Here is a 25711-nt window from a genome sequence, read left to right as displayed (position 1 = left end):
ATTATTTGTTTGATTCAAAGAGGAATATGTTGAATAAGTATGATTGATTGAATGATTGATTGAGTGGATGATGGACCATTGTCCTCCTCATTGTTGTTATCCTAATGTCCAAAAGGGGTGGTCATGGATGACAGGGCCTACATAAGAGGGTCCACACCCAAAAACACAAAAGTGCGTCACCTGCCATATAAGGCAATGATGTAACAGTGTGCGTACCACAATGCCTTAAGTGTGTCTGTTCAATAATTGACCGATGACCAGGTCCTAATCCCTAAATCCGAATATGAGACTGATTGGTTATGGTTATGGTATAAGTCATGAATGGGATGTTGGTGTCAGCTAGTCATTGTCAGCCCATTCACCAAAACAACTTGTTCTTTACTCGATGCGGATGGACATGTCCGTCCAAAGTGTCTGCGAGGAGGAGCCCAATGGGAACAGTGTCCATGATGATCTGAACCTCATGGTGATGGTCCCAATGCCATTTCTTGTACATGTCTATTATCCACTGCGGAGTACTCACAGCTCTACATCCTTCTTCCTAAAGTTCTTGCTCTTGATATCTTGTCTCAATGGTTTGATTGCAAACTGGACCTTGGGTACAGTGTATGATACAGTGTCTCCGACGACCTCCTTCTTGAGTCCAATGTTGATCTTGATTGGTTGAGCAGCAGCAGGAGCAGCAACAGGCTGGTCATCAGCTCCAACAGATTTGTTACCATGAGAGAATGCTATCCTCTTGGTCATGTCAACGGTCTCCTCATCTGAACTGCCATATTGCTCTTCGTCTGAGTGATGATAGCGATCGTTGTCATACGCGTCACCATCCCCATTGCCATTATCCGCTTGTTCTTCGTTCCTGTCCGATCCAAACATACTCTGTGAACTATGCACGGACACCCAACCACCAATGCCTGTTGACTCGTTTGTCTTGCTCTCGTGAATGGACGTCTCATCATCATCATCGTGTGTGCCAGACACCTTCTCCGCACTCACTTCATCGTCTTCATCAATCTCTCCACGTTGCTTGCGTTCATTATACTCGGCTCTCTTTCTCTCGATGATCTTCCTCTCCTCCTCAGTCAGACCATCACCTTGATCATCGTTTTCCACCTGAGCACTCTTCAGTATCTCTTGTATCTTTTGTTGATGTAATTGTTTGTTCATCATTATCTGTTGTTGTTTGAGTGCCTTTGCCTCGGCGTCTGTGTTGTTGTTGTTGTTGTTGTTGTGTGTTTGCTTGGTCTGTGACTTCTTGTTCGTTGATGCTACTGGTGCTGCTGTTATTGTTGATATTGCTGTTGTTGGTGATACTGATTGATCAGCTGTTGGTGCTGCTGCTGTTGGTGGTGCAATACCATAATAGTAATAGTTATAATAGTTATAATAATATTGTTGATAAGCAATGTTGTACTCCTCCATCGTGCTAAATTGTTGTGGATAAGGCATTACAAGTTGTTGTTGTTGGTGTTGTTGATCCCCAGCTGCATCAGTAGCAGTATGATCATAATGTTGTTGATTGATATCCTTCTCTTTATATGCTGCTAGACCTGCTTGTTTGAGATTCTCAATCTCCTTAAGATGATCACGCTTCTCCTTTTCCTCATTGGCCTTCTCACGCTTCTGTGTCTGTAATACATTTCTAACATTGTTCTTATGAAACCATCCTGTCTCATGTGTCTTTATACTCTGTTATCATTAAGTCATTTGTTAGTCATCGTCATCGTCATCAATCAATCAATCAATCATTGAGAACATACCGATTGGTTTGGGAATATGAATGTCTGGCAATACTTGCACCAATGTCTGTTGTTGTTGGTTGCACTATCTTTGTCTTTGCCCTTTCCTTTGTTCATCTCTGTATATGCTATGCTTGTGCAGTTGTATCTGTTTCGCGAAACCAAGATCGAATGAATGAACCCGCACGAATGAGTAAACTTTGGGTCAGATGAGCTTGACGAATTTTCGAGACTTCACGTGCCTTTTGAAGATTGATCAATCAATCAAAGTTGATTGTGCGCTCCAACACCTTCTTTGGCTTGGCCTTGGGCTTCGACACCTTTGTCTTTGGTTTGAAAGTGATTGGATCTTGCTTGGATGATGAACAGTTCGTCTCCTCCTTGTAGTTCTGTCCAGGATCATTCTCAACAACTTGGTATGGTGGAGTAGTCGATGTTGTCGATGTTATCGATGTTGTGGAAGTTGTTGAAGGACTAATCGTGGACAACTCAGCAAAGGCTTGTTCAAATGTGATCGTGTTGCTTGTGACTGATTGTATGAGTTGTTGTTTCTTCTTTTCGTTGACGATATAGTCGTTGAAGGTTGATGGCTGGTCCTCTGCCATGTGCAGATCACCTTGCCGCCTCATTAATGATTGAACATCCTCAATATCCTCATACTGATTATCATACTGTGATATCAACTCCTCATCACTCTTGCCCTCCAACTTCCTTATCTTGTCAACCAATGTCTTGCTGTCCATCACAGTCCTTGAGGTTGGGATCACATCTTCGTCTCCATCACCATGTCTGTTGAGTATCATTGTGAGCTCATCATTGGTTGCCAAGTGAGTGTGATCGGTGAGATACTCCAACATCGTGCTGCCCAGCAGTCCTTCACTTGTGCTCAGATTGAACTTGATACCATCGATCTTGTTGAATATTGATTGAACATGAGTGGCTGAGTGAGCCACGAGTACAATCGACTCGCCACCATAACATTTAATACATGAGGGCACTGCTGTCAATCGTTCAAAGAACACCGACAGTGAGTTGGCATTGAGTAGGCGTCTGATGTATGCTCTTGGCTTGCCCCTCGCATCAGACAGTTGAGCATTGAGTCGTATGTCCTCAAAATCGAGCGGGGCGATCGTAGGCTGTGCGGCACACGTCTGACAAAGTTGAATGACACGCCACAAGTTGTAACTTGCCAACAAGTCATGAGATAATATCTTCTCGATTGATACACATAGACGATCAACTCCAAAGCTATCAGAGTATAGTGTTGTCGTTGATTGAGGATTGTCACCTTCACGTATAAGTGTATATATTATATGTTGTAAAGATATCCTCAAGTCTTCCAACAAGTTATTGCGTATCATCTCCAATCTCTGTTGTTCAGCTTGCTCCGTCATTGTTTGTTGTGTCAACAATGGCCACTCCACATTGTTCTCCTCCACTACTTTATCATCCATCATTCCTTATCTCTATCTATAGATCTTTGTAATTATCTCTTTGTAAACACTTATGGGATATGAATCTTGAGATTCTTGGAAAGACACCAAGTGTCCCATAAACTCAAGCCTAAATTGACTTTCACTTTCATTCTACATTCAATCAAACAGATAGAATACAAAGAGATAAAGAGATATGGGAGTACCAAAGTTATGGGACTTGGTACAGTCGACAGGTACTTATGTGGAGTTGGATGAACTGCAGGGTCAGACACTGGCCATTGATGCATCAATCTGGTTGCACTCATTCGTCAATGCATTTCGTGATGGTCGAGGTGATCCCGATCCAAACGCTCATATACTAGGCTTCTTCTGGAGGATATGTAAGCTACTACAACATCGAATCAAGCCTGTACTAGTATTCGATGGTGAAGCACCCTATCTAAAGATGAGAACTATTGTAAGATTGATTGATAGATTGAATGAATGATTGACCATCACTCACTTGTCGCTCATTCCCCAACACACAGGAAGAGAGAAGAAAGAGAAGAGAGAATAATGAGGCATTGATTGAGAAGAATCAAAGGAAGATGTTGTTGTTGAATACTCTAAAGGCACAGTTGGCCAAGGCTAATGGTAATCAGGATCTGGCCAGTAAGGATTTGGACAGTTTGGTCGATGACTTGGACTTTGACTATGACTTTGATGACAACAATGAAGTGGACAGTGATCTTGAGATTGTTGATGACACTATCATCCCAGCATCCAACTCAATCAATCAACCAGTTGATGTTGATCAACTTGATGACAACAATAACAATAACAACAACAATAATAATAACACTACTCAAACATCTGATAACTTGGACGATGATGACGACGATATTGGTGATTACATTGGTGGCATTGATGATGGACAGTTCATTCATACATTCGAACCTGAGGAGATTGACAAAGAAGTGTTCAGTCAGTTGCCCCAGGACATCCAACTAGAGGTGCTAAGTCAAATGAAGCAGGAGAAGAAGGTACAAGATAGTCTATCCATACTCACTCCTCCAAAGGTATGCATGGCTTGGACATCCAACTCAATCAATCATTCGATCACTCACTCACTCGATCAATCAATGATATAGACACCGATAGACTTTTCCAAACATCAGATTGGAAGCATATTACAAAAGGGTAGACTCACAAGGAAGATCTCGGAAGTCAAGGACAACATGGAGCCAGAGATGAAGTACATGAATCCAGATGGCGAGACGATCTTTATACTTCACAAGAGCAACACTGCTCCATCATTGGCCTATGGATCATCTTCATCCACATCCACATCTTCATCCACACCTTCAGCAACATCATCTACATTGAAGACCAAGGCAATGACACTGAGTGACAAGCTAGCATTGGGCACACCAATCCGAAGTCAACAGAAGCCAAAGAGACAGCAGGACGATATGTACAAACAACAACAACTGAATGTTAATAGTGCCAGCAGCAGCACTCAGTCCTCTCCATTGTCAGCCAAGCTGAGTAGTAACTTTGAGCTGCTGATCAATCGAAAGATCAGCTCATTGACTCCGTCAAAGACATTGGACAATGTTGTTGGAGATCGAGATCAGCCTGTTTTTGCACGTAGTAACACTGCCAGGAACCTTATCAATGACCTTGTACAAGCCAAGAACACTAGCAACATTGATTCAGCTACATCAACTCCAAACAAGACACCAACAAAGACTCCAACAACATCAAAGTCATTCACAAACGACTTCTCAATGTATGACGATGATGCCTTTAACTTTGATCAGCCATTCGATGATGACTACTTTGATGAAGGTCCGACAACATCAACGACATCTACCGCAACAACAACTACTACGACAACGGCAACATCACAAACGAACACTTCATCACAATCAATGTCATCAAAGAACATGGGAAAGGACACATTCACAGCTGCCAGCCTGGTTTCTCGAGACAAACCATTGGCATTCAAAATAGTTGGTGGTGGAGACAGCACAAGTGGCAAAGAGGCCAACAAGGTAAATCATCCAATTGACCTATCCGATGATGACAATGATGGACCAGCGGTGAGCATCAGCTCACCTGAGATTGATTCCAGTCCACAACAACAACAACCGCAAGATGTTGATATTGTTGTTGACAACAATGACAATCAACAATCACAACTATCTCAATCTCAATCGCAACAACAACAACATCAGCAGCAAGATCACCAATTCAAAAAGCCCAAGAGCAAATTTGATAATGTTGATATATTCGACCTTGATGGGCCAGATGTGGCACAGGATCAACAGAAGAACGACGATGCCATCACCATCAATGATCAGGAGGACGATAAGGACATCATTGTGGAGATTGCTCATGATGATGACCAGACATACGATGGACAAGCTGTCGGTGACGATCACATTGATGAACATCCATTCACTCACACTGGCAATGACAATCACAATGGTGACAACGCCACTGCCACCAGTGCTGGCCCATCCAATGGTTTCCATCAAGGTGCCAGATTCAACTATCTGGAATTGAGAGACTTGGACAAAGAGAGAGAAGAGAATGAGGATCCAAAGTCAACGCAATCAAGCTCAAAGAACAAGTTGATATTTGAGTACTTCAACTCGAACGAACGTGATAGATTGGACAAAGAGCTGGAGTTGGAAAAGACTGCAACAATGAACGTCATCTCGCAAAAGGTCAGAAGCTTCCAATCAATCGATGATGAGATGCTTCGTCAATGCCATGACCTGCTCACACTCTTTGGCATCCCATTCATCACGGCACCCACCGAGGCAGAGGCACAATGTGCCGAGCTCTTTAGATTGGGCCTTGTTGACGGTGTTGTCACAGAGGACAGTGATATCATGCTATTTGGTGACGCCAAGCTGGTGGTCTACCGTCACTTGTTCCATCGTCCCGAGCGATACATCCTGTCGGACATTGTGGTCAAGGTTGGACTGAACAGAGAGGACATGATCAACTTGGCACTGCTACTTGGATGTGACTACACTGTTGGAATCAAGGGTATTGGCATAGTCAATGCGATGGAGATCATCAGCGAGTTCAATGACCTGGTAGAGTTCAAGACCTTCATGAAGAGTGCTGCCAAGTCAGACGCTGCTGCAGCCAAACAGATGAATGAACGATCCCATCTGAAGGGCCTTGTCAAGAATGTATTGCTACCGGAGAGCTTCCCTTCTGACTTGGTAAAGTCCGCGTTCTATAGTCCTGATGTCAACTCATCTGACGAGCCATTCTCATGGGCAAACCCTGATTGGGAGTCACTGCGTCGAATGGCTGTGGACAAGTTTGGATGGGAGAGGTTCAAGGCTGAGAACCTTCTACAACCAATCATGAGGATTGTAAATCAACATGACACCACCGCCACACAACCAAGTGGCAGGGCCAACAACAATCCAGCATCTTCACTTCCATCAAAGCTCAAGAGCAAGAGACTGGCACAGGCCATAGAGAGGATAATCAAGAAGAAAAACAAACAAGATGGTGATGATGGCGATGGCGAAGGTGAGGTTGAAGGTGATGCGCCACAGGATGAGGATATGGACAATGCGCCAGTTGACATGGATGATGGTGGATGTGATAGTGTCAAGACAAAGAACAAGAGCAGCAAGAAGAAGAAGAAGAGCAAGACTACACCCAAGCCAATCCCAAAGGCAACAGCCAAGCCAAGCGCAAGCAAGAAGACAAAGTCACCAAAGAGACCCAAGGAAGACAGTGATGTTGAAGAGGAAGAGGTGGAAGAGGAAGAGGATGATGAACATGATGAAGACGAAGACGAAGAGGGATACAAGGACTGGGTATCAACTGGCGACGAAGGATCAGATATGGAGGAGCCTGATAGTGAGGATGAGAAACAACTTGTGGACACGAGCAAGGTAGTGCCAAGGAGAAGAAAGACAACAATCACACCGCCCAAGAAGACAGCCAGACGTAAATGATTAAAAGGACTTGATTCCTAACTTGTACACATGAATTATTATTATTTGTATATATATTATTTATTATATTATATTATATTACAACTCGAATGGATCGTGGGATTACTTCACAGAGGAATGGTGTGGCACCCTTGAGCTCTCCATCAATGTCGATGATTTCCTCCTCGATCTGATCCTCAAGCTCGGCAAGGATGGTGTTACACTCAGTCTTTAGAATCTCCAGTGGCGAACCGGCCTCGCTGCCCTCCTTCTTGGCCAACGCCCTCAGTCTCTTCTTCTCCTTGTGCAGACGCTTCTTCCTCTCCTTGTCCTTCTTGAATGGAGTGATGCTGAACCTCTTGACCTGCTTGTAGATGACGTAGTCGAGCTCAGTGTGCGTTCCGTCGTACACCTTGGCAAACACGTTCATCAGGTCCAGTGCCTTGGTCGACTTGATAAGGATGAGATCAAACAGTCCGTCGTTCAGCTTGGCCTTGGGTGCCATCTTCATGCCCTTGGCAGCTCCTTGGATGTTGTTGATGATTGCCAGACAGAACTCGTCCTCAATGGCAGAGCTCTCTCCGTTGGCATCCTCATACTCGATACGCGCCAGAATCTTCTCGCCCTTGAACAACTCGATGACGGCGGCGGTGGTGTAACGGACGGCCTTGCCCATCCAACGCATCTTCTCGGCAGTGATGTTGACCTTGGAGCCCAAGCCCCAATGCAGTGAGTTGAAACTATAGTATACCTCGGCTTCGCTCGACTCGGCGGCAAAGTCCATGAGTGCGTCGGGACGTACGGCCTTCAGATTGTGATATGATCTCCTCTTGGCATCCAAGGACTCGGACAACTGTGTAGAGTTAAGGTCAATGTTGGCCAAAGTACTCTTTAGACTTCTGTACTCGGCCTTCTTCTTGTTGAGGTCTTGAGTGAGTGTGTCTTTCTTAATGCAGGTGACCTTGGCGACGTCGACGGGGACGGTGAGACCGTTCAGAATTCTCTCGCAGATGTGCTTGATACTCAGAGTACCTTGCAGCTCCATGACGAATGAGTTTCCAGTGCCCGCCGGCAGACATGCCATGACAAACTTCTCACGTGTCTGTGGATCTCGCTTCATGATTCCGTTGACAGCCTCATGTATAGTTCCGTCTCCTCCAACCAAACAGACTGCATCTATGCTTGTAATATCCATATTCCTACACAAATCCTCAGCGTGTCCTTTATATTCGGTTGGTATAATTTGAACCTGATGTGTAGTAATGGATGTTAGTATAATGTTGTTGTGCAACAGAAGATGTAAATGTGTTGTAATAACTTACATTCAGTCCATGTACCTCAAAGTAGTTCCTTGCCTCATTCATGATCTTCTCTCCAATCTTGGAGCCAGAGAATGGGTTATATATAATGGCGACGTTCTGGATTTGGATCCGGGTGACGCGGGATGGCTCTAGGAACGATGGATGTGAAAGCAGAGAGTTGTCAGAGAACTCTCCGCCGTCGGCGGCGAAGCTCTCCTTGTCCTTGTCCATCTGCTCTGACCACATGCGCTGTGGCATTGGTGTGGTGTTGGCGCCCTCGTGTATAGTCTGTATGCGCTCCTCCTCAATCTTGAGGGTGGTGGTACTGAAAGTGGTCATCGTTGATGACGACTGCTCTCTGGTGATGGTCTGTGAAGCTCTGTATGACTGTTGGTTGCCTGCAGAACGCTTCTCCAACTTGGCAGCGGCTTTTGCCTTGACTCTCTCTGGGTCCAGGCGCTTCTTATCCTTCATAAAGATGTTGAGAAACTTGGTAGCTACGACTGACATTTTGTTGTTGTTGTATATATGTTGTTGTTGTTTGATGTGCTATAAGCTTTAAGGGAGTATATATTAGACTACAACTGTTACTGAATGACTGTGGCAAGCTCGTGATCCACAACTATTGATTACAAAATACAAGATTGATTGTATTGTAAATGTGTGTATGATATTATCTGTATGTATATTTATATATGTGTGTGTAATAATTATAATGATATTATATTAACTTTGAGCTTGAAGCTGTAGTGTAGTGTAGTGCACAACCTTTGGTGAAGAGATTATGAGAATGGAAAACTATTGTGTTTAAAGCAACGAAAACTTTGGCTTGTCAAGAGACAGCTTGTGTGTGTATGGGGTGAGTGTGTATGTAGAATGTGTGTGGTTGTCGGGTATGTGTGTATGTGTCAATGTCGTCCTATCTCTTTATCTCTATCTCTCTCTCTCTAAAACTTATATCTACATGAATATGTGTAGAAATGCACGCGCGTGTGTATAAACAAACAGTAGTGGTGTTGGTTGAGAGAGTGGACCGAGCAAGGAGCAAGGCAGTGTCAGTGTCCGACTGTGAATTGAATTGAACGCTCGCGTGTGTTGGGGAGAGATATTGAAGTGCACTTCGCTCAGCGTCGAATCTAGAAGAGTGAGTGAGTGTAGGTCAACAACAACAAACAAAATAAAATTAAATATTGTTGTGTGTGTTGGGGAAACACAGAGAGATACGTGTCCTAATGCGGAGAACACCCATAGTGGGGGTGGACGTGGTGACTTGTGGTGAAGTGGCGGGACTGCTCCATTGTGAGGGTAGGGGTGTTCGGGAATGTCACAAATAGGGCGTCGTTCGTGGATCTTGACTCCATGGAGTCATAATGCACAGTGGTGCGTACGAATGAATGGGTATATATTATTACACATACCTATGTATAAATAAGGAAGTATTAAGATCTTGGAAATACTTCTAGGCTCTGTACCTCTGTGACTATGACTATTTATATTTATAATTATTTATATATATATTAAATAGAATTATTATTGTCTAGATGGGGATAAATAATTGTTGGGTTGCTTGCGTGGTTAAAGTTCAAAGATGGGTGTGATCTTGATCTTTCGAGTCGGTCTGTGCTGTCTTGGGAAACAAAGAGTTGATATACTTCTGTGTTTTTTGGAATAAATAGTCGATGTTTGAATCTGAACTGTTTAGTTATCTAATATATAAATATTATTATTATTATCGATTGATTCAATGTATATGATTGTGATGAGGTGTTGACAGTCGTAATAATAATGTTGAACGGTAGTATGTTGGAGGTGATGGTCTATGTATCATGAAACAATGCGATGCTGTATGAACAATGAACAAACAATTGAAGGGTTGTTGTTTGATTTGATTAAATTAAAGGAATGGAATGGTATATATCAATCACTTCTAATGAATACGATATATATTTTTGTTTATAAATAATAATAGTTTAGTTATAACAACTCTTGTTGTTGATTTGTTATTTGTGTTTATGTGTATGTGATTGATGGGTATGGATTGGGATTTATGTTAAAAGAGTAGAACTGGAGATGTTGCCAACAAGGATATCATTATGTGTCTGGTGCTAACAGAGACAAGACCGTGCTTCGATGGATTAACCCCCGCGACCCTGCCCAGAACTAATCACTCACTGCTTCAAACACACAAACAATACATACACCATTCTCATACACATTGAGCGTCACCTCGACATCACCAAACAGAACAGAACACCCAACTAAACACTCACTATCACTATCCCATCAACACACCAGAGGGGGGTGGTTGTCGACAAAATCACGCCAATGAGGACATGATGTTGAGTTCGTGAACTGCTTCCACATCATGGTACCCCATGGCACAATTGTGATTCGATTGTCTTCCAAAAACAGAAAGAGAATGCTTTCCAAAGTTATATTTTTTGCCACTAACGCGCGCTCAAAACATCAGGCGCCATTCCCTCGAGTTGTTGCGTTTGCCCTGGTACAACGAACCAAAGCAACGATTTAATTTGTTGCGTCGGATGGATTGAATGGTGGGTGATGGTGGTGATGGGAGCGATCATGATGTCCCGGGCGGTGTTGGTGTCCATCGATCACCTTAATTACTTAGTAACACCACAATTAATTGTGTGGAGAATGGTCTTTGTCCAATCGACAGGTGCATGCTCTTGAGTTGCGACGTAAACCTCACCTCATTACACGAGTTCCAACGCCACTTTAACTTGACCAACCATTGCAATGGAGTAACGTGGTGCGGTCCATTCATTCTTTCTTCTTTGCTATGGACCTGGTGGTGGTGGCACGGAGAAGGTCCCCTCCAAAATTGGAAAGTTTGTTGTGTGCTGTTGTTTGGTTGGTTGGATTGATGGACGGACATTCCAATGTTCTTGCGAAGTTCTCTAACCTTAAGGAGTGGATGTTTCGTCGCTTCCCACCTTAGACTTGGCGGCTATCCTTTCCCTCAGTCGTCTGAGTACGTCATTCTCCTTTTCTTTAAAGCTCTGTGATGTTGTTGTTGGTGTATTTGTTGAGGTATTATTCGTTGGAGTTGTTGTTGGCTCTGTGATATTTGTGATGTTCTGAAGAACATCCTCATTGTTGTTCTCCGTGCCAGAGGGGACGTGGGATGGTGGCGATGAGGCGGTGGTGGCTCGCTCGACCTTCAGCTTGAACTTGCTCTTGATCTCTTTGCTTTGTCCGATGATGCTGTCCACTGTCTTGTTTGAGGTGAAGTACACGATGGCATTACACTTTCTTCGTCTTTTCTCACCACATTCATCGTCTTCCAGAATAACGATCGAGTCGACTTGTCCATAAGATGAGAATACATCAGTCAGACCATCCTCTCCATACTTTAGCTTGCTTCTCCATCTAACAAGCACTACACTCTTTGTGTCAATTGTTGAACTGCTGCTCTCTGTACGCGACTGTTGTTGTTGTTGCGCGGCTCCGAATCCTGACGCTTCAAATCTTGACGAGACGGTCGGACTTCCACTGGACATTGATCGCAAGACTTCATCACGGTACTTATCTCTATCACGTTGCTTCTCATCCAACTCGCGTTGTTTCTTTCTGCGGATCTCTTCCTCTCGTGTGTTTAGGTCGTCCTTCATCTTCTTCCTCTTCCTGTCCATCTCGTCATCCTTGCGCTTCTTCTCTCGCTTGGCCTTGATCTGAGCGTCAAACAGTGCTCTCTTCTCCTTATCATTGAGTATCTTCTTGGCCTCTGATATCTTCTCAAACATGACCCTGGCCTCTGCACTCTTGTTCTTGTCCGGATGCCATTTCACCGACAACACCCTGTACGCTCTCTGTATCTGTTTCTCTGTGGCATCATGCTCCAACTCCAACACAGAGTACCAATCTTCGAATATCTCCTCTTTTGACATGTCTAGTCTATATGTATATATATTATAAGTTGAACAATTAATTATAAGTTGAAGATGAACACACTCACTCGCGGCAACACCTTGATGCGCCAACCTTGACAAGAAAATTCAACAATGGCAATGAGCGCAGACATCATGAACCAATGATTGTGTCCAAGTACTTGAACGATGTCAACAAGTACTTGATTGATTGTTACACTCGTGTACCTTTCCGACGTAATCACAAACTCCTCTCCCCAAGTATCCTCGTCGAGGGGGAGTGAGCTGTGTTGGTTGTTGTTGTTGTTTATTTACAATGCTTGGTTGTAATACTGTACTGGCGTATATGACTTAATTAATTTATCCCTCCACTCACTCAATTAATGAATGAATGAAGAGGTGTTGACATGGCATGATGGCCTTGGTTGTGAGGGGGAGGGGAGGGGAGGGGAGAAGGGAGGGATGCTGGGTTGTTGTGTGCCAAGTCAATGACATACATGATCGTGTGATTTGATAGATAATGGTCCAATCAATCCTACATGCATGAAAGTTAACCTGCGGCCCGTGATCCTGGGCGCCGCCGCTGCGTTGTCTGTCTTTGTATGTTGTGTCTGTGTTGTTGTTAAATGATTGTTTGAAGCTGACGCTCAACCTTGATGATGAGCGAGGCGGAGATAAGCTGGTGAATATGTCGGATTGGGAAGGAGGACGGTGCATTGGGCGGATGTGATGTAAATCAATCCATCTCAAAGATGTCTTCCTCGGTCGTTGGTTTGGGCTTTTGCTGCTGAGTGGTCGAGCTGGCAGCAGGGGTGGTGGAGGAGGATGGGGCAGCGGTGGCGCCGGCGGGGACGGTGACGGCGGGTGGCTGCGACTTCATGTTGGGTGACTTTGACACCTTGGACCTGTTCATCTGTTCGATCATGTTCAGGACCTGAGGAGGGGGTGTCTTTGAGAGAGGAGAGTTACGGATGTGCAGCAGGGTGTTGCGATCGTAGACTTTCTTCGTGCCGCCTGGTGTCGTGCCGTAGATGGTGCCTCCGACTGACGTGGAGAAGTCGATCATGTCATGACGGGCAATCTCCTTCTGTGAGAAAGGAATGGCCTTTGTTGTTGAGGACGATGACGACGACGTCGATGATGGTGATGGTGTTGAAGACATTCTTTCTGTAGTTCCTCAAAGTTGTATTATACTACTTCTCTCTTAATTGATTGATGATCGTATATTACTACTAAATAATACAACTAACTATATATTGTTACGTATGAGTCGATGTATGTATGTATGTATGTATGTATGAGTAACCATGTTTCTTCATTCATTCATGAGTCCTTGTCCTAGGACATCAATGATCATCAATCGTTGTTTGCTTGCTTGCTTGCTTACATGTATTGGGTAGGTGGGGGATCTACAAGAGTTATAGGGTCCTAACAAACAACAAGACAGGTATCTCTCTCTCTAAACTGTGCTGTGTATATCACTACTTCTTCTTCTTCTTCTTAAGTTAAGATTGATAGACTTGACTTAAGTAGACAGAGAGGCTAGCTAGCTAGTGAGTACTGAATTACAGGTGAGGGTAGGTAAAGAGTTGATGCTGTGTGTGTGTACGTGAGTGAGTGAGTTGCTCCTGAACCAAACAAACCCCTCCAACAGTAATTTCAAACATTTTGTTTGCTCTTCTCGTATTCATCAAAGAGGTTTGTGTTGTTGAATTAAAAAAAAAAACAAAACAATTCGTAGTTCAGTCATTCAATCATTTATTCATTCATGTTTGTGAACAAGTACAACATACAAATAATTATAGTTGATACGCTAACTACAATAATAAAACAATAACATCATCAATCATTGAACAATTCTAATCTTACTTATATCTATCTATTCCCCAATCACTCACTCACTCAATCAATCAATCTCTCGTACTTAATGGTATGACTGACACCACTCACTCCGATCAATCATTGATTGAGAGGTAAGTTTATTTATTCCTGTTTGGAGATGATCAACTCCACAAACTTGATAGTACCGTCAAGTTTCTGATAATCGTGCGTTCCATAGAAGTTTGGATCATAAGGATCTTGACAACTGGAGATGTTGAGCTTCATCTCTGTGATGTTGATGATCTTATGAGTCTTGGTGAATCCAGTCTTTGGTTCACCAATCCTATCCTGGTATGCAGCCTTGGTCGCAAAATCTGCATAAGGTGGAAGTGGGATCACATCTTGGACGGCATCAATCTCAAATGTTGGCTCCCATTCCTCGGTGATTGGGCCCATAAGTTGTGATCTTTGAATGATTGATTGATTGATTGTAAGTAAATACATACCAGTAACATACTCTGGATCAACATCAAACTGATACCAATAACTGTTCAACTGTCGATAGATGAACACCATGATGAACATTGACTGGAAGTATGGCTTGAGGACGTGCTTGGTGTACTTGGGCTCACGACAGAAGTTGGACTACTCCTTGGTCTTGTGACGGAGTGAGGTGAGTGCCATTCGGATCTGGGTCTTGGTTTTCTCAGAACCAACACCATCTTCAGCCAACTGTCTCTTCAAAAGTGAGATGGGTTCCTGGAGATCATCCAACTCGCTGACCAAGCACTCAAAGAGTGCATTGACCAGTTTCTTCCAGATATTGGCTTCAGTCTCCTCAATCTTCTTGTCAATGATTGTGATCATCTCATTCTTGAGTGTGTCGATGGCCGCTTGCAACTCCTTCCTGGTCACAAGTTCCTTGTTTGGGTCCTTTGGCCAGAACATCGAGAAGGAAAAAGCCAACAATGGTCCAATACCTGGAACACACTCACTTTACATATGATTGATTGATTAATTAATTGGAATATATGAGAATATTTAATTGATTGATTGGATACATACAGTGCAGTTGAAATACATTCACCAACAAACTCCTTGTCTTTGAGCTTGTCGGATATTACTTGAATTGGATCTTAGTAGAACTCAATGATAAACTCAATGTTAATGAGTGCGAAAGGATCAGCCATGACTTTTTCCTTCATCTCACCCTCCTTCTCCTTCGCCATATTCTTCATCACCTTGGAGAATGATTTAAATTTATCTTTAGCTATTGTTTAGTTTATCTAAATATAAATATATATTATTACTTTAACTTATTTGAAAGAATATTTGTATATTTTGGTTGGATAAACTAGTTGATGTGTAGCAAGGACATCCGAAATAATATCATATTTGTTTTAATGTTATTATTATTTGTATTTTGTCCATCACTAAAAGGTGGACCCAAATTGTAGTTTGGACCCAGCAACTTCAAATATTTTGTAGGATGACCAATCTATTTAGTAAAATGGTATCTTTGTCTTGTTTTGATCAGATCATCACTTATCATTGTTTCTTGACCAACAATTCATTGTACCCATTCAATCACTCTATTCCATTTGGCACAGATACAGACAACGAATATCTTGAGGTGAATTGAGTGTTTGATCTGGTCCAGCGACGGCAATCACCTAATAACCATTCTGTTACCGAAGTACTTCATCATAATATGTGAACGGCTGGGCCAACATCGACGGGAACACAACGGTGTCCACATCTGTGTAGGCGCCAAGACACAGCCAAACCAACAAATCGATGGCTCCGACACTCATTCACCTTGTGGTGAGTACCACAGTGAGGTTAACCACAACCACAACTACTGTACCTACCACCGCAGTTGCCTTGAGGCAAAAGTGTCCACTCAATCGACCACCATGTCCAGTACAAGTAGCCTGCCTCACAAACAACAACCGTGATAATATCAGCAACAACAATAAATCACCATCGTGCATCTGACTGGTATATATGGATAGGGCATGTGTTACTCTATCAATCAATCAATCAATCAATCAAACTCAGTCACCTCCAAGAGAGACGGCTACCACAACGGACGAATGGAATCAATCAAACATGTTTGAGAAGTATGGAATGATTCCTTTATTCCGGTTTGGAGATGATCAACTCGACAAACTTGACAGTTCCACTAAGGAAACGGACATTGTATGTCGGGTCCTTAGGAGAATAAGACGAGTCGATGTTTGGGCTCAGCTGGGTGACGTTGATGAACTTGTGACTCTTGGTGAATCCAGCCTTTGGTTGACCGATCCTACGCTGGTATGCCTCCTTGTCCGCAAAATTGTAGTAAACGGGTAGATCCATAGCATCTAGGACAGCCTCAATCTCAAAGATTGGGTTCCAATCCTCTGCGTTGGTACCCTGATGACGAGCAGGTCTCTCATTATCCTTCAGTTCACAGGTTAAGGACATATTACAACCATCCGCATTGACGTATTGACCAAAGATATGGATTTGGACACAGGACTTCTTTGCCAACTTGATCACGAGGTTCGCACCATGGCAAAGAGGGATAACACGAAACTTGGTCAGAGGGTCCTCATCTTGGGTATGCCTGGTTCTGACTTAATCTTGTCCTTGAGCTCCTCAGAACCATTCTCCTGAGCTCGGTCTTGGTTTTCTCAGAACCAACGCCATCTTCAGCCAGTTGTCTCTTCAGCAGTGACCATGCGGATACCCAAAGATTGTAAAATGACCGTACTAGTATTTATTTTTATTAATAAGAAAACGAGGATTGGTTTGACCAATTGTTAATGTTGGTGTATTTTTAATGGAATGTTTTAAAAGGAGTGATGGTCCTTGACGAGTCATGAAGCCTAGTTGGCCTTCCATCCAACCTTGGTGCTGGTTGAATAGGTTGGGTAATTGGTCTTGTTGAGATCGAAGCATTGCTCTCCCTCACCCTCCGCAGTCTTGGTGAACTGATTGCCACCGGCAGCAATAGTTGGGGAAACATTGGCCTTCTCGTAGTACTTGGCCTTGACACAATAACTTCCAGGTGAGATATTCTTGAAGATAGCATTTCCAGTACTCTTGGTTGCGGCTGCACTGACACTATCGACAACTTCGCCACTAGCATCGATTAGATCATAGGCGACACGGAACCAGTTTTCTTGCTCACCCGAGTCCCTTATACCATTCTGTAGTGTTGTTGGATATAAATAAATAGGTTAATCAATGACTCTTGTGGTCTTGGTCAATGAGATGAGGGTGAGTGCAATACATACTCCGTTGGGATCTCCAAAAGCGTTGATATTAATCTGGAAGGTCTTGATTGGGGCATATCCAACCATGGTATTGAAGCGGTTCTGAGTATCAACAGTGTCCTTGTTGAGCTCGAAGCATTGTTCACCAGTCCTCTCTCCAGTCTTGGTGAACTTGTTGTCCTTTGCAACAACGGACGAGATATCATACCCATCCTCAGGGTAGTCAACCTTGAGGCAATAGCTACCTGGTTCAAGACCCTTGAAGATAAAGGCACCCGTGCTCTTTGTATCAGTGGTCGTGATTGTCTTGATAACTGCGCCATCTTTCAGTAGGTTCATGTTGTAGCGGAAGAATGCTCCCTCTCCGGTATCCTTAATTCCATTCTATAAAGTGTGAGGTAATGAGACAGTGAGTGAGTATTCGATCAATCGCTCACTTGCATGGAGTTGTTAATTGTATAACATACGTCGTTCTTGTCATTGAAGGCTGAACCAGAGATTTCATAGGTGGTGGATCCGACCCATCCCATCTTGGTGACAAACTCCTTGTTAGCGTTGACCGCGCCATCGTTGAGCTCGAAGCACTGCTCTCCCTTGGAATCACCAGTCTTGGTGAACTTGTTGTCCTTGATGACGTCGGTGATGTTGTAGCCACCCTCAGGGTAGTCGACCTTGAGGCAGTAGCTTCCAGGTGGAACCTTCTTGAAGATGAACGAGTTGGTACTCTTGAGCTGATCGGCAGTGATTGTGTCATAGACTTCACCATTATCATCTACAAGTTGAACATTGTAACGGAAGAATCTGGCCTCTCCAGAGTCGTCGACTCCATTCTAAAATTTGATAAGTGATCGATCAAGTTGAGTGAGTAATGGTCACCAACCAATCAAAATATAGCTTACCTTGTTGGTATCGATGAATGCTGATCCAAGCACATCATAGACCTTGAATGGTGCCCATCCAATCTTGGTTACAAACTCTCCATTGGCATTGACAGTGCTCTTGCCGAGGTCGAAGCACTGCTCACCCTTGGCGGTATCAGTTGGAGTGAACTTGTTGTCCTTAATGACCTTCGAGACGTTATAGCCATCCTCTGGGTAAGAAGCCTTTAGGCAGTAGTGGCCAGGTGCGATCTTCTTCATTGCCCATGCATTGGTGGACTTGAGTTGAGCAGCAGTGATCGACTGGACAACATTACCGTCCTCATCAACGAGGTCCATGTTGTAACGGAAGAATCTTGGTTCACCTGAATCAATACCATCCTAAATTTGGTTCATAGTTAGTAAAGTGGTCCTAGGAGTGGAGTGATTGGCTGGGTCACAACTTACTTCATTGCGGTCAAGGAAGGCCGATCCGAGGATGTCATAGTACTTGAATGGAGCCCAGCCAACCTTGGTGGTATACTCGCCGTTGGCATTGGTGGTCTTCTTGCCGAGGTCGAAGCAGTGCTCACCAGTGCTGGAGCCAGTAGCATTGAAGCGGTTGCCATTGGTTGTGGTGATTGCCGAGACGTTATACTCTCCCTCTGGATAGTTGACTCTGAGGCAGTAGTGTCCAGGTGCTTGCTTCTTGAAGGCCCAGGAGCCGGTGGACTTGAGCTGGGCGGGGGTGATTGTGCTGACAACGTTTCCTTCCTCGTCGAGAAGATCGACGTTGTAACGGAAGAATGCTCCTTCGCCAGAGTCTTGAGCTCCATTCTGTTGTTTGAGAGATGTGTGGTTGAGTTGGTGTCGTTAGTTGTTGTCAAGTTGGCAGAGACAAGGACTACTGCTAATATTTACATCGTTCCTGTCATTGAAGGCCGAGCCGAGAATGTCATAATACTTGTATGGTGCCCAGCCAACCTTGGTGATGTACTCGCCATTGCCGTTGGTGGTCTTCTTGCCAAGGTCAAAGCAGTGCTGTCCTGAGTTGGCTCCAGTTTCATTGAATTGGTTGCCGTTGGCCTTGATTGATGACGAGACGTTGTAGTCTCCCTCTGGATAGTTGACCTTGAGACAGTAGTGTCCAGGTGCTTGCTTCTTGAAGGCCCAGGAGCCAGTCTTCTTGAGCTGCTCCGGGGTGATGGTGCTGACAATGTCTCCAGACTCATCGACCAGATCGACGTTGTAACGGAAGAATGCTCCTTCGCCAGAGTCTTGAGCTCCATTCTGTTGGCGTTGTGTTTCAATTGTATTAGTATTCCAAGGTTCCCATGTGTGGAGAGAACTGAATGAATGAATGAGTAGACTACATACGTTGTTCCTGTCATTGAAGGCCGAGCCGAGGATGTCATAGTACTTGAATGGAGCCCAGCCCATCTTGGTGACGTACTCGCCATTGCCGTTGACTGTGTTCTTGCCGAGGTCGAAACATTGCTGGCCAGATGATTCGGTGGTGGGGGTGAACTGGTTGCCGTTTGGTTTGACGACGGATGAGATGTTGTACTCGCCCTCTGGGTAGTTGACCTTGAGGCAGTACTTTCCGGGTGGTTGCTTCTTGAAGGCCCATGCATTGGTGGACTTGAGTTGGTCTGGAGTGATTGAGCTGACAATATCTCCATGCTCATCAACCAGGTCGACTCCATAACGGAAGAACTTTCCTGGTTCGCCAGAGTCCAACAAACCATTCTATTGTTGACATGGGTATGTGTTAGTTGTGACCTTGAAATGAATGAGTAGACTACATACGTCGTTCTTGTCGAGGAAGGCTGAGCCGAGGATGTCATAGTATTTGAATGGTGTCCAGCCCATCTTGGTGACGTACTCGTTATTGCCGTTGACTGTGTTCTTATTGAGGTCGAAGCATTGCTCACCGGCAGAGTCAGCAGTGGGAGTGAACTGGTTGCCGTTTGGCTTGATGGCCGACGAGATGTTGTACTCGCCCTCTGGATACTTGACCCTGAGACAGTACTTTCCAGGATGTTGCTTCTTGAAGGCCCATGCATTGGTGGACTTAAGTTGCTCTGGGGTGATTGAGCTGACAATGTCTCCAGACTCATCAACCAGGTCGACTCCATAACGGAAGAACTTTCCAGGCTCGCCTGAGTCCAAAAGACCGTTCTGTTCGATATGCGCATCAAGGAGTTGGTATGTTAGTGTTTGATTGGTGTGTAGGTGTTGCCGAGCTGGGATTACTTACGTTGTTCTTGTCAAGGAAGGCAGAGCCGAGGATGTCATAGTACTTCAATGGAGTCCAACCCATCTTGGTGACGTACTCACCATTGGCGTTGACAGTCTTGTTGTTGAGGTCGAAGCATTGCTGACCAGCGGCTTCAGCAGTTGGAGTGAATTGGTTGCCGCTGGGCTTGATGACGGATGAGATGTTGTACTCGCCCTCTGGGTACTTGACCTTGAGGCAGTACTTTCCAGGTGGCACCTTCTTGAAGGCCCATGCATTGGTGGACTTTAGCTGATCAGGGGTGATCTCATCAATGATGTCACCATGCTCATCAACCAGGTCGACACCATAACGGAAGAACCTTCCGGGCTCGCCAGAGTCCAAAAGACCGTTCTATAGATTGACGGAATGTTAGCAATGATAGTCTCGATGGGAGGTGTTCTGAGGACTTTAAGGTCGTCACTACTTACGTTGTTCTTGTCGAGGAAGGCAGAGCCGAGGATGTCGTAGGTCTTGAGTGGTGCCCATCCAACCTTGGTTGGGTACTCGTTCTTGGTGTTGACAGTGTTCTTGTTGAGCTTGAAGCATTCAAGACCCTTACCTGGGCCGTCTTGAGTGAATTGATTGCCGCCGGGTTGAACCGAAGACGAGATGTTGTAGCCACCCTCTGGGTAGTGGACCTTGAGGCAGTAGTCTCCTGGTGGGAAGTCCTTGAAGATGAAGGCATTGGTGCTCTTGAGACTTGAGGGAGGGATGGTCCTGATGACGGTACCAGCGGCGTCCAACAGATCAATTCCATAACGGAAGAATCGGGACTCACGAGCATCATCCTTACCATTCTAGATTGATTGATTGATTGATTGATTGATGTTAGTTGTGATTGATTGATGAGTGAGTGATGGTTAGATATTTACATCATTCCTATCAAGGAAGCCGGTTCCAGCAATGTTGTGAAGCTTCTCGGGTACCCAGCCAACCTTGGTGATGTACTCCCTCTTTGAATTGGTGGTGCTGGGACCAAGGTCGAAACAGTTCATTCCCTGGTTGTCACCGGTTCTGTTGAACATGTTGCCACCGGCACGAGTAGTGGATGAAACGTTGTAGCCTCCCTCGGGATAGGTCACCACCATGCAGTAGCGACCAGCCTTGTAACCCGTGAACTTGAAGGCGTTGGTGTTACCCAACTTGGAGGCCTCGATCGAATCAATCTTCTTTGCATTGTTGTCATACAGATCAATGTTGTATCTGAAGAATCTGAGCTCTCCAGCATCATCTCTTGCGTTCTAATAGGTTGATGGTTGATTGTTAATCATTGTTTGATTGAGTGATCAGGGCAGGTTTTGTGACAAATGATTGATGGAGTCTAAAAGTTTTTGATGAAACATACATTGTTGGAATCAATGAAGGCGGATCCAAGGATATCATAGAGGTGATCGTTGGGAGTTGGGGTAGGCTGGGCTGTGGTACCGATGGTGGACACAGTAGTGGTTGCGGAAGTAGAACCAGTGATGGTGGAAATTGGTGGTGGAGCAATGGTTGAGGCAGTGGTCGTTGCTGTTGTCGAGGCCAAGGTAGTGGGTCTTGAAGTAGTGCTAGTTGGAACGGCAGTAGTACTAGTTGGTGAGACGGTAGTAGTGGCCGGATCGTTGGAAGTTGTCGAAGTCACTGGAGGGTTGCTGGTGGTCGACGTAGTTGTCACTGGAGGGTTGCTTGTAGTGGAGGCGGTGGTAATTGGAGGGTTGCTGGTGGTTGAGGTGGTGATGGTGATTGGAGGGTTGTTGGTTGTGGAACCTCCAGCAACTGTCGAGGCAACAGTTGACACTGTGGTGGTGGCGGTGATTGATGAAGCTGGACTGGTGGTGGAAGCAGTGGTTGTCACCGTTGTCGAAGCTGAGGTTGTGATAGTTCCAGTGGTGATTGTACCGGTTGGAACAGCAGTGGTAGAGGCAACAGTTGACACAGTGGTGGACGCAGTGATGGTGGATATTGGACTTGTGGTGGAGGCAGTTGTAGTCACTGTTGTCGAGGCTGAGGTTGTGATAGTTCCAGTGGTGATGGTACCAGTTGGAACAGCAGTAGTAGAAGCAACAGTGGACACAGTGGTGGTGGCAGTCACAGTAGAAATTGGACCTGTTGTAGAGGCAGTGGTGGTCACAGTGGTTGATGCGACAGTTGAAATGGCAGTTGTAGGACTAACTGTGGTAGTGACAATCGTAGATGCTACAGTCGAGGTTGTAGAAACGGTTGTGGTCACAGTGGTGGTGAAAGAACCAGTTATTGGGGGAACTCCAGTTGAAGCGCTTGTGGAGGCCACAGTGGCACCTGTGCTTACAATGGTCGAGGCAGTTGTGGTTATCTGGCCAACTTGTGGAGCACAGGAGGCAAGGTTCCTCAATGGGTCAAAGGTGCAGTAGTAACCGGTTGGGCATCTCCTAAAGGTACAAATTGGCATACACTTTGGAGAGACTGTTGGCAAAGGTTGGCAACAAACAAATCCAGATTGGCATTTAACTCCTGAGCACTCTGATCCTGGTGACATCCACTGAGAGGAATCTATAAAAAAAAAATAAAAAAAAAAATTGTGATTGATTAATGGATTGATGATGATTTTAGGTTAGAATTGTTTTTGGAGGTGGAAGTTGTAGACTTACGGGAGCCCGGAATACTAGTGATCACCAACAATAAAGTTGATATCACCACCAAGAGTAATTTATTCTTGGTGAGTAACATTGTGTTTTTTTTTGGTGTTATGGTTGTTGTTATAAATATAGTTTATTATTATATATATAATATACCTAAGGATAATTATATTGTAATAATTATTATTTATAAATATTAGATGTAATGTTGATTGAAATCAAGTAGATCCACTCAAGGTATTTGATACAATTTTGATCCTAGGGAATAATAGATCTATGGGATGATTATATACTCATACACAACAAGGATGGATGAGGGTGAACACACTATATACATCATATGATGGAGGAGGCCAGGCAATTAGTATTGTTCTTATGTTTTCATATGACTGGTCAATCCAATGACGGATGATGGGTTTCCGCCTCCCTCTCTGCTAATTAGTAACAACATTATCGTCGACTCGCGAGTTTGTGTGTGCCTAAGCACCCCAACATGATAGCACATCATCTTCATCTTTGTTAATAAATAAAATAAGGACCCAAATATAAATTAGAGTGCTAATATAACACGCTGATTATTCCCTATTTGCTTCCACCATACTAATTAGTATGAGAGAAGTGATAAGTTGATTGATCACAATCACCACTCAATTGGAAATAATGGTCTGTGTTGACCCACACCTTAACCAGATGAATTAAAAGGAAAGGTGGTAGTTTATACCACCACACTCACTTGTGTTCAATCTATCAATTCTATATTATGATGAGCAACATTTTGTAAACAACCCACTTCAACCTATAACTTTTGTGGATAAATGAATTCAATGCATTAATTAGTCATATCATAACATTGAAGTCAAAGAAAGGGTATGTATTTATTTGTATGACAATAAAGGGGGTTCATCAGCGTCAAGGCCTATGCTTGTTTATATTATTATTGACGAGAGTGTATCATCATTGGAACATCAATCCAAATAGGACAATTATTACAAGAGTGAAGAAGGTATGGGTGATGACGGTGATCGATCCAGTATTGGGGGTGAAGGTAGTAGAACTAGTTGTTTGAGTAGAAGTGGTAGAGGTGGTTGCAGTCATTGTTGAAGTTGCCCCAGTGGTAGTTGTAGAAGTAGTAGTAGTAGTAGTAGTACCAGCTGTAGTTGAGGTAGTAGAGGTAGAAGTAGAGGAAGAGGTAGAGGTAGTAGTATTTTGAGGAATGATTGATGTACAAACTGGCTCGCTGGAGAAGTTCAATCCATTGGGCAGAGGAGTTGGGATTGGATTGGTGGTGATACCTATGACACCTTGGGCAAGACGGGCACCAAGTGCGCTCAAGTTGCCAGAGTCGCGTATCGCGTGGATGACAATTGAGCGGCCTACAAAGTTCACAGCGGATGACAGTGTGCCAGAGTACGAAGTGGAATACTTGTAGTAGGCCACGCCATCTTCGTCGTAGACACATATGTTGCCAAGGTCTCCCAGCTCGCGATTGTCCGCGGGTGGCAGGCCGTGTGTCTGATTGGCGCCCTTCCAATGCGGGCCAACTGATGTGCCATTGTCCCACATCAAGTCGCCATAGGCATGGATGTGGATACCATGAGCGATCGTGTTGTCCAATCCCTTGATGACTGCAGTAAAGGTGACAGTCGAGTCTGAGTTGACCTGGATGTAGACAAAGCCGGATATTCTGTAATCATTCGTTGGACGAAGAACACTGATGGCTGTGTTGGGCGAGCTCATTATGCTGTCCGTCTTGAATGATACCAAGTTGGTGCTGTTGACATCAATACCCTTAACCCAAAATGTTTGGTAACTTCCAATTCCAATCACACATTGAGCGACACTGTTGACGGAGTTGTTGTTGTTGTTAGTCAGCGAGTTGGTGAGTGTGATAGATGGAACTATTCCTTCCAATAAATAGTACATACATGTTGGCATTAGGATCACATGTGTGAGAGTCGAGAACAGTGATGGCACGTCCAATCATTGAGTTAGAACCATTGTGAGCAAAGTACACACTGTGAGGTACGTATGTGTAGTATCCAGACTCAGCATCGGCTGATGTAAAGTTGACGATTTGTCCAGCTGGGCATGGATTGCCGAGTGTCATTCCGGCCGCTGCTCCAGCTGCGCCCACAGAGCTAATATCACCCAACTCCCTAAGTACAGCTCCATAAGTTTTGTTTGCAGGCATATTGAGAACCTGATAATCTATACCATATTGATCATCCTTTGGCTTTTTTTTTTTTTAATAGGATATGGTGTAAGTGGATGATCATAATTATTATTTGATTGAATAAATTAATAAATAAAATACTTACTCTGTAGATTATTGTGAAACCACCTACTATGTTGGTCTTGGTATTTGGAGTGAGGATACAATTAGCATATGTATAATCAACTGCCAATGACACATTGACAAAATATAAACTAATAAAAATTATACAAATAATAATATTTTTAATATTCATTGTTATATTTGTCACTATTTTTATAAATATATATATCGATGTAAAAAGTGATCAGTCTATCAATTGATCAAGACTATTAACATACTCGTGACTTGGCCCTTG

General features: G+C 44.1%; 11 protein-coding genes across 11 annotated transcripts; 1 reads left to right on the top strand and 10 right to left on the bottom strand.

The window, feature by feature from the left end:
* Nucleotides 1–519: 519 nt before the first annotated feature.
* SAMD00019534_111990 (hypothetical protein) lies at nucleotides 520–1856 on the bottom strand (the record flags this gene model as incomplete). Its single annotated transcript, XM_012893528.1, has 2 exons — nucleotides 520–1689; nucleotides 1761–1856. 2 exons carry the CDS (start codon nucleotides 1854–1856, stop codon nucleotides 520–522), a joined length of 1266 nt encoding a protein of 421 aa, XP_012748982.1.
* A 143-nt stretch (nucleotides 1857–1999) lies between these two features.
* Nucleotides 2000–3193, bottom strand: SAMD00019534_111980 (hypothetical protein; the record flags this gene model as incomplete). Its single annotated transcript, XM_012893527.1, has 1 exon — nucleotides 2000–3193. The coding sequence occupies one exon, from the start codon at nucleotides 3191–3193 to the stop codon at nucleotides 2000–2002; it is 1194 nt and encodes a 397-aa protein (XP_012748981.1).
* Nucleotides 3194–3368: 175 nt separating this feature from the next.
* SAMD00019534_111970 (hypothetical protein) lies at nucleotides 3369–7152 on the top strand (the record flags this gene model as incomplete). Its single annotated transcript, XM_012893526.1, has 3 exons — nucleotides 3369–3632; nucleotides 3703–4233; nucleotides 4306–7152. 3 exons carry the CDS (start codon nucleotides 3369–3371, stop codon nucleotides 7150–7152), a joined length of 3642 nt encoding a protein of 1213 aa, XP_012748980.1.
* Nucleotides 7153–7225: 73 nt separating this feature from the next.
* SAMD00019534_111960 (hypothetical protein) lies at nucleotides 7226–8981 on the bottom strand (the record flags this gene model as incomplete). Its single annotated transcript, XM_012893525.1, has 2 exons — nucleotides 7226–8380; nucleotides 8454–8981. Coding segments are annotated over 2 exons (1683 nt in total), but the record flags the coding sequence as incomplete, so codon positions are not given.
* Nucleotides 8982–11365: 2384 nt separating this feature from the next.
* SAMD00019534_111950 (hypothetical protein) lies at nucleotides 11366–12376 on the bottom strand (the record flags this gene model as incomplete). Its single annotated transcript, XM_012893524.1, has 2 exons — nucleotides 11366–11910; nucleotides 11950–12376. Coding segments are annotated over 2 exons (972 nt in total), but the record flags the coding sequence as incomplete, so codon positions are not given.
* Nucleotides 12377–13058: 682 nt separating this feature from the next.
* SAMD00019534_111940 (hypothetical protein) lies at nucleotides 13059–13484 on the bottom strand (the record flags this gene model as incomplete). Its single annotated transcript, XM_012893523.1, has 1 exon — nucleotides 13059–13484. One exon carries the CDS (start codon nucleotides 13482–13484, stop codon nucleotides 13059–13061), a length of 426 nt encoding a protein of 141 aa, XP_012748977.1.
* An 821-nt stretch (nucleotides 13485–14305) lies between these two features.
* SAMD00019534_111930 (hypothetical protein) lies at nucleotides 14306–14728 on the bottom strand (the record flags this gene model as incomplete). The annotated part of the gene is made up of 2 exons (XM_012893522.1): nucleotides 14306–14609; nucleotides 14661–14728. The coding sequence occupies 2 exons, from the start codon at nucleotides 14726–14728 to the stop codon at nucleotides 14306–14308; spliced, it is 372 nt and encodes a 123-aa protein (XP_012748976.1).
* Nucleotides 14729–14788: 60 nt separating this feature from the next.
* SAMD00019534_111920 (hypothetical protein) lies at nucleotides 14789–15372 on the bottom strand (the record flags this gene model as incomplete). Its single annotated transcript, XM_012893521.1, has 3 exons — nucleotides 14789–15137; nucleotides 15209–15266; nucleotides 15354–15372. 3 exons carry the CDS (start codon nucleotides 15370–15372, stop codon nucleotides 14789–14791), a joined length of 426 nt encoding a protein of 141 aa, XP_012748975.1.
* A 910-nt stretch (nucleotides 15373–16282) lies between these two features.
* Nucleotides 16283–16612, bottom strand: SAMD00019534_111910 (hypothetical protein; the record flags this gene model as incomplete). Its single annotated transcript, XM_012893520.1, has 1 exon — nucleotides 16283–16612. The coding sequence occupies one exon, from the start codon at nucleotides 16610–16612 to the stop codon at nucleotides 16283–16285; it is 330 nt and encodes a 109-aa protein (XP_012748974.1).
* Nucleotides 16613–17016: 404 nt separating this feature from the next.
* SAMD00019534_111900 (hypothetical protein) lies at nucleotides 17017–22954 on the bottom strand (the record flags this gene model as incomplete). The annotated part of the gene is made up of 12 exons (XM_012893519.1): nucleotides 17017–17340; nucleotides 17428–17790; nucleotides 17874–18236; nucleotides 18306–18665; nucleotides 18732–19100; nucleotides 19185–19553; nucleotides 19641–20012; nucleotides 20073–20444; nucleotides 20524–20895; nucleotides 20973–21341; nucleotides 21417–21785; nucleotides 21890–22954. 12 exons carry the CDS (start codon nucleotides 22952–22954, stop codon nucleotides 17017–17019), a joined length of 5067 nt encoding a protein of 1688 aa, XP_012748973.1.
* A 1278-nt stretch (nucleotides 22955–24232) lies between these two features.
* Nucleotides 24233–25332, bottom strand: SAMD00019534_111890 (hypothetical protein; the record flags this gene model as incomplete). The annotated part of the gene is made up of 3 exons (XM_012893518.1): nucleotides 24233–24292; nucleotides 24372–24981; nucleotides 25067–25332. The coding sequence occupies 3 exons, from the start codon at nucleotides 25330–25332 to the stop codon at nucleotides 24233–24235; spliced, it is 936 nt and encodes a 311-aa protein (XP_012748972.1).
* Nucleotides 25333–25711: the final 379 nt, after the last annotated feature.

This window comes from Acytostelium subglobosum (genome assembly GCF_000787575.1).
Source record: "Acytostelium subglobosum LB1 DNA, scaffold: scaffold31, whole genome shotgun sequence".
Classification (NCBI taxonomy): domain Eukaryota; phylum Evosea; class Eumycetozoa; order Acytosteliales; family Acytosteliaceae; genus Acytostelium; species Acytostelium subglobosum.
The sequence above is the reverse complement of the archived record's forward strand: the minus strand, read 5'-3'. Positions and strand labels throughout refer to the sequence as shown.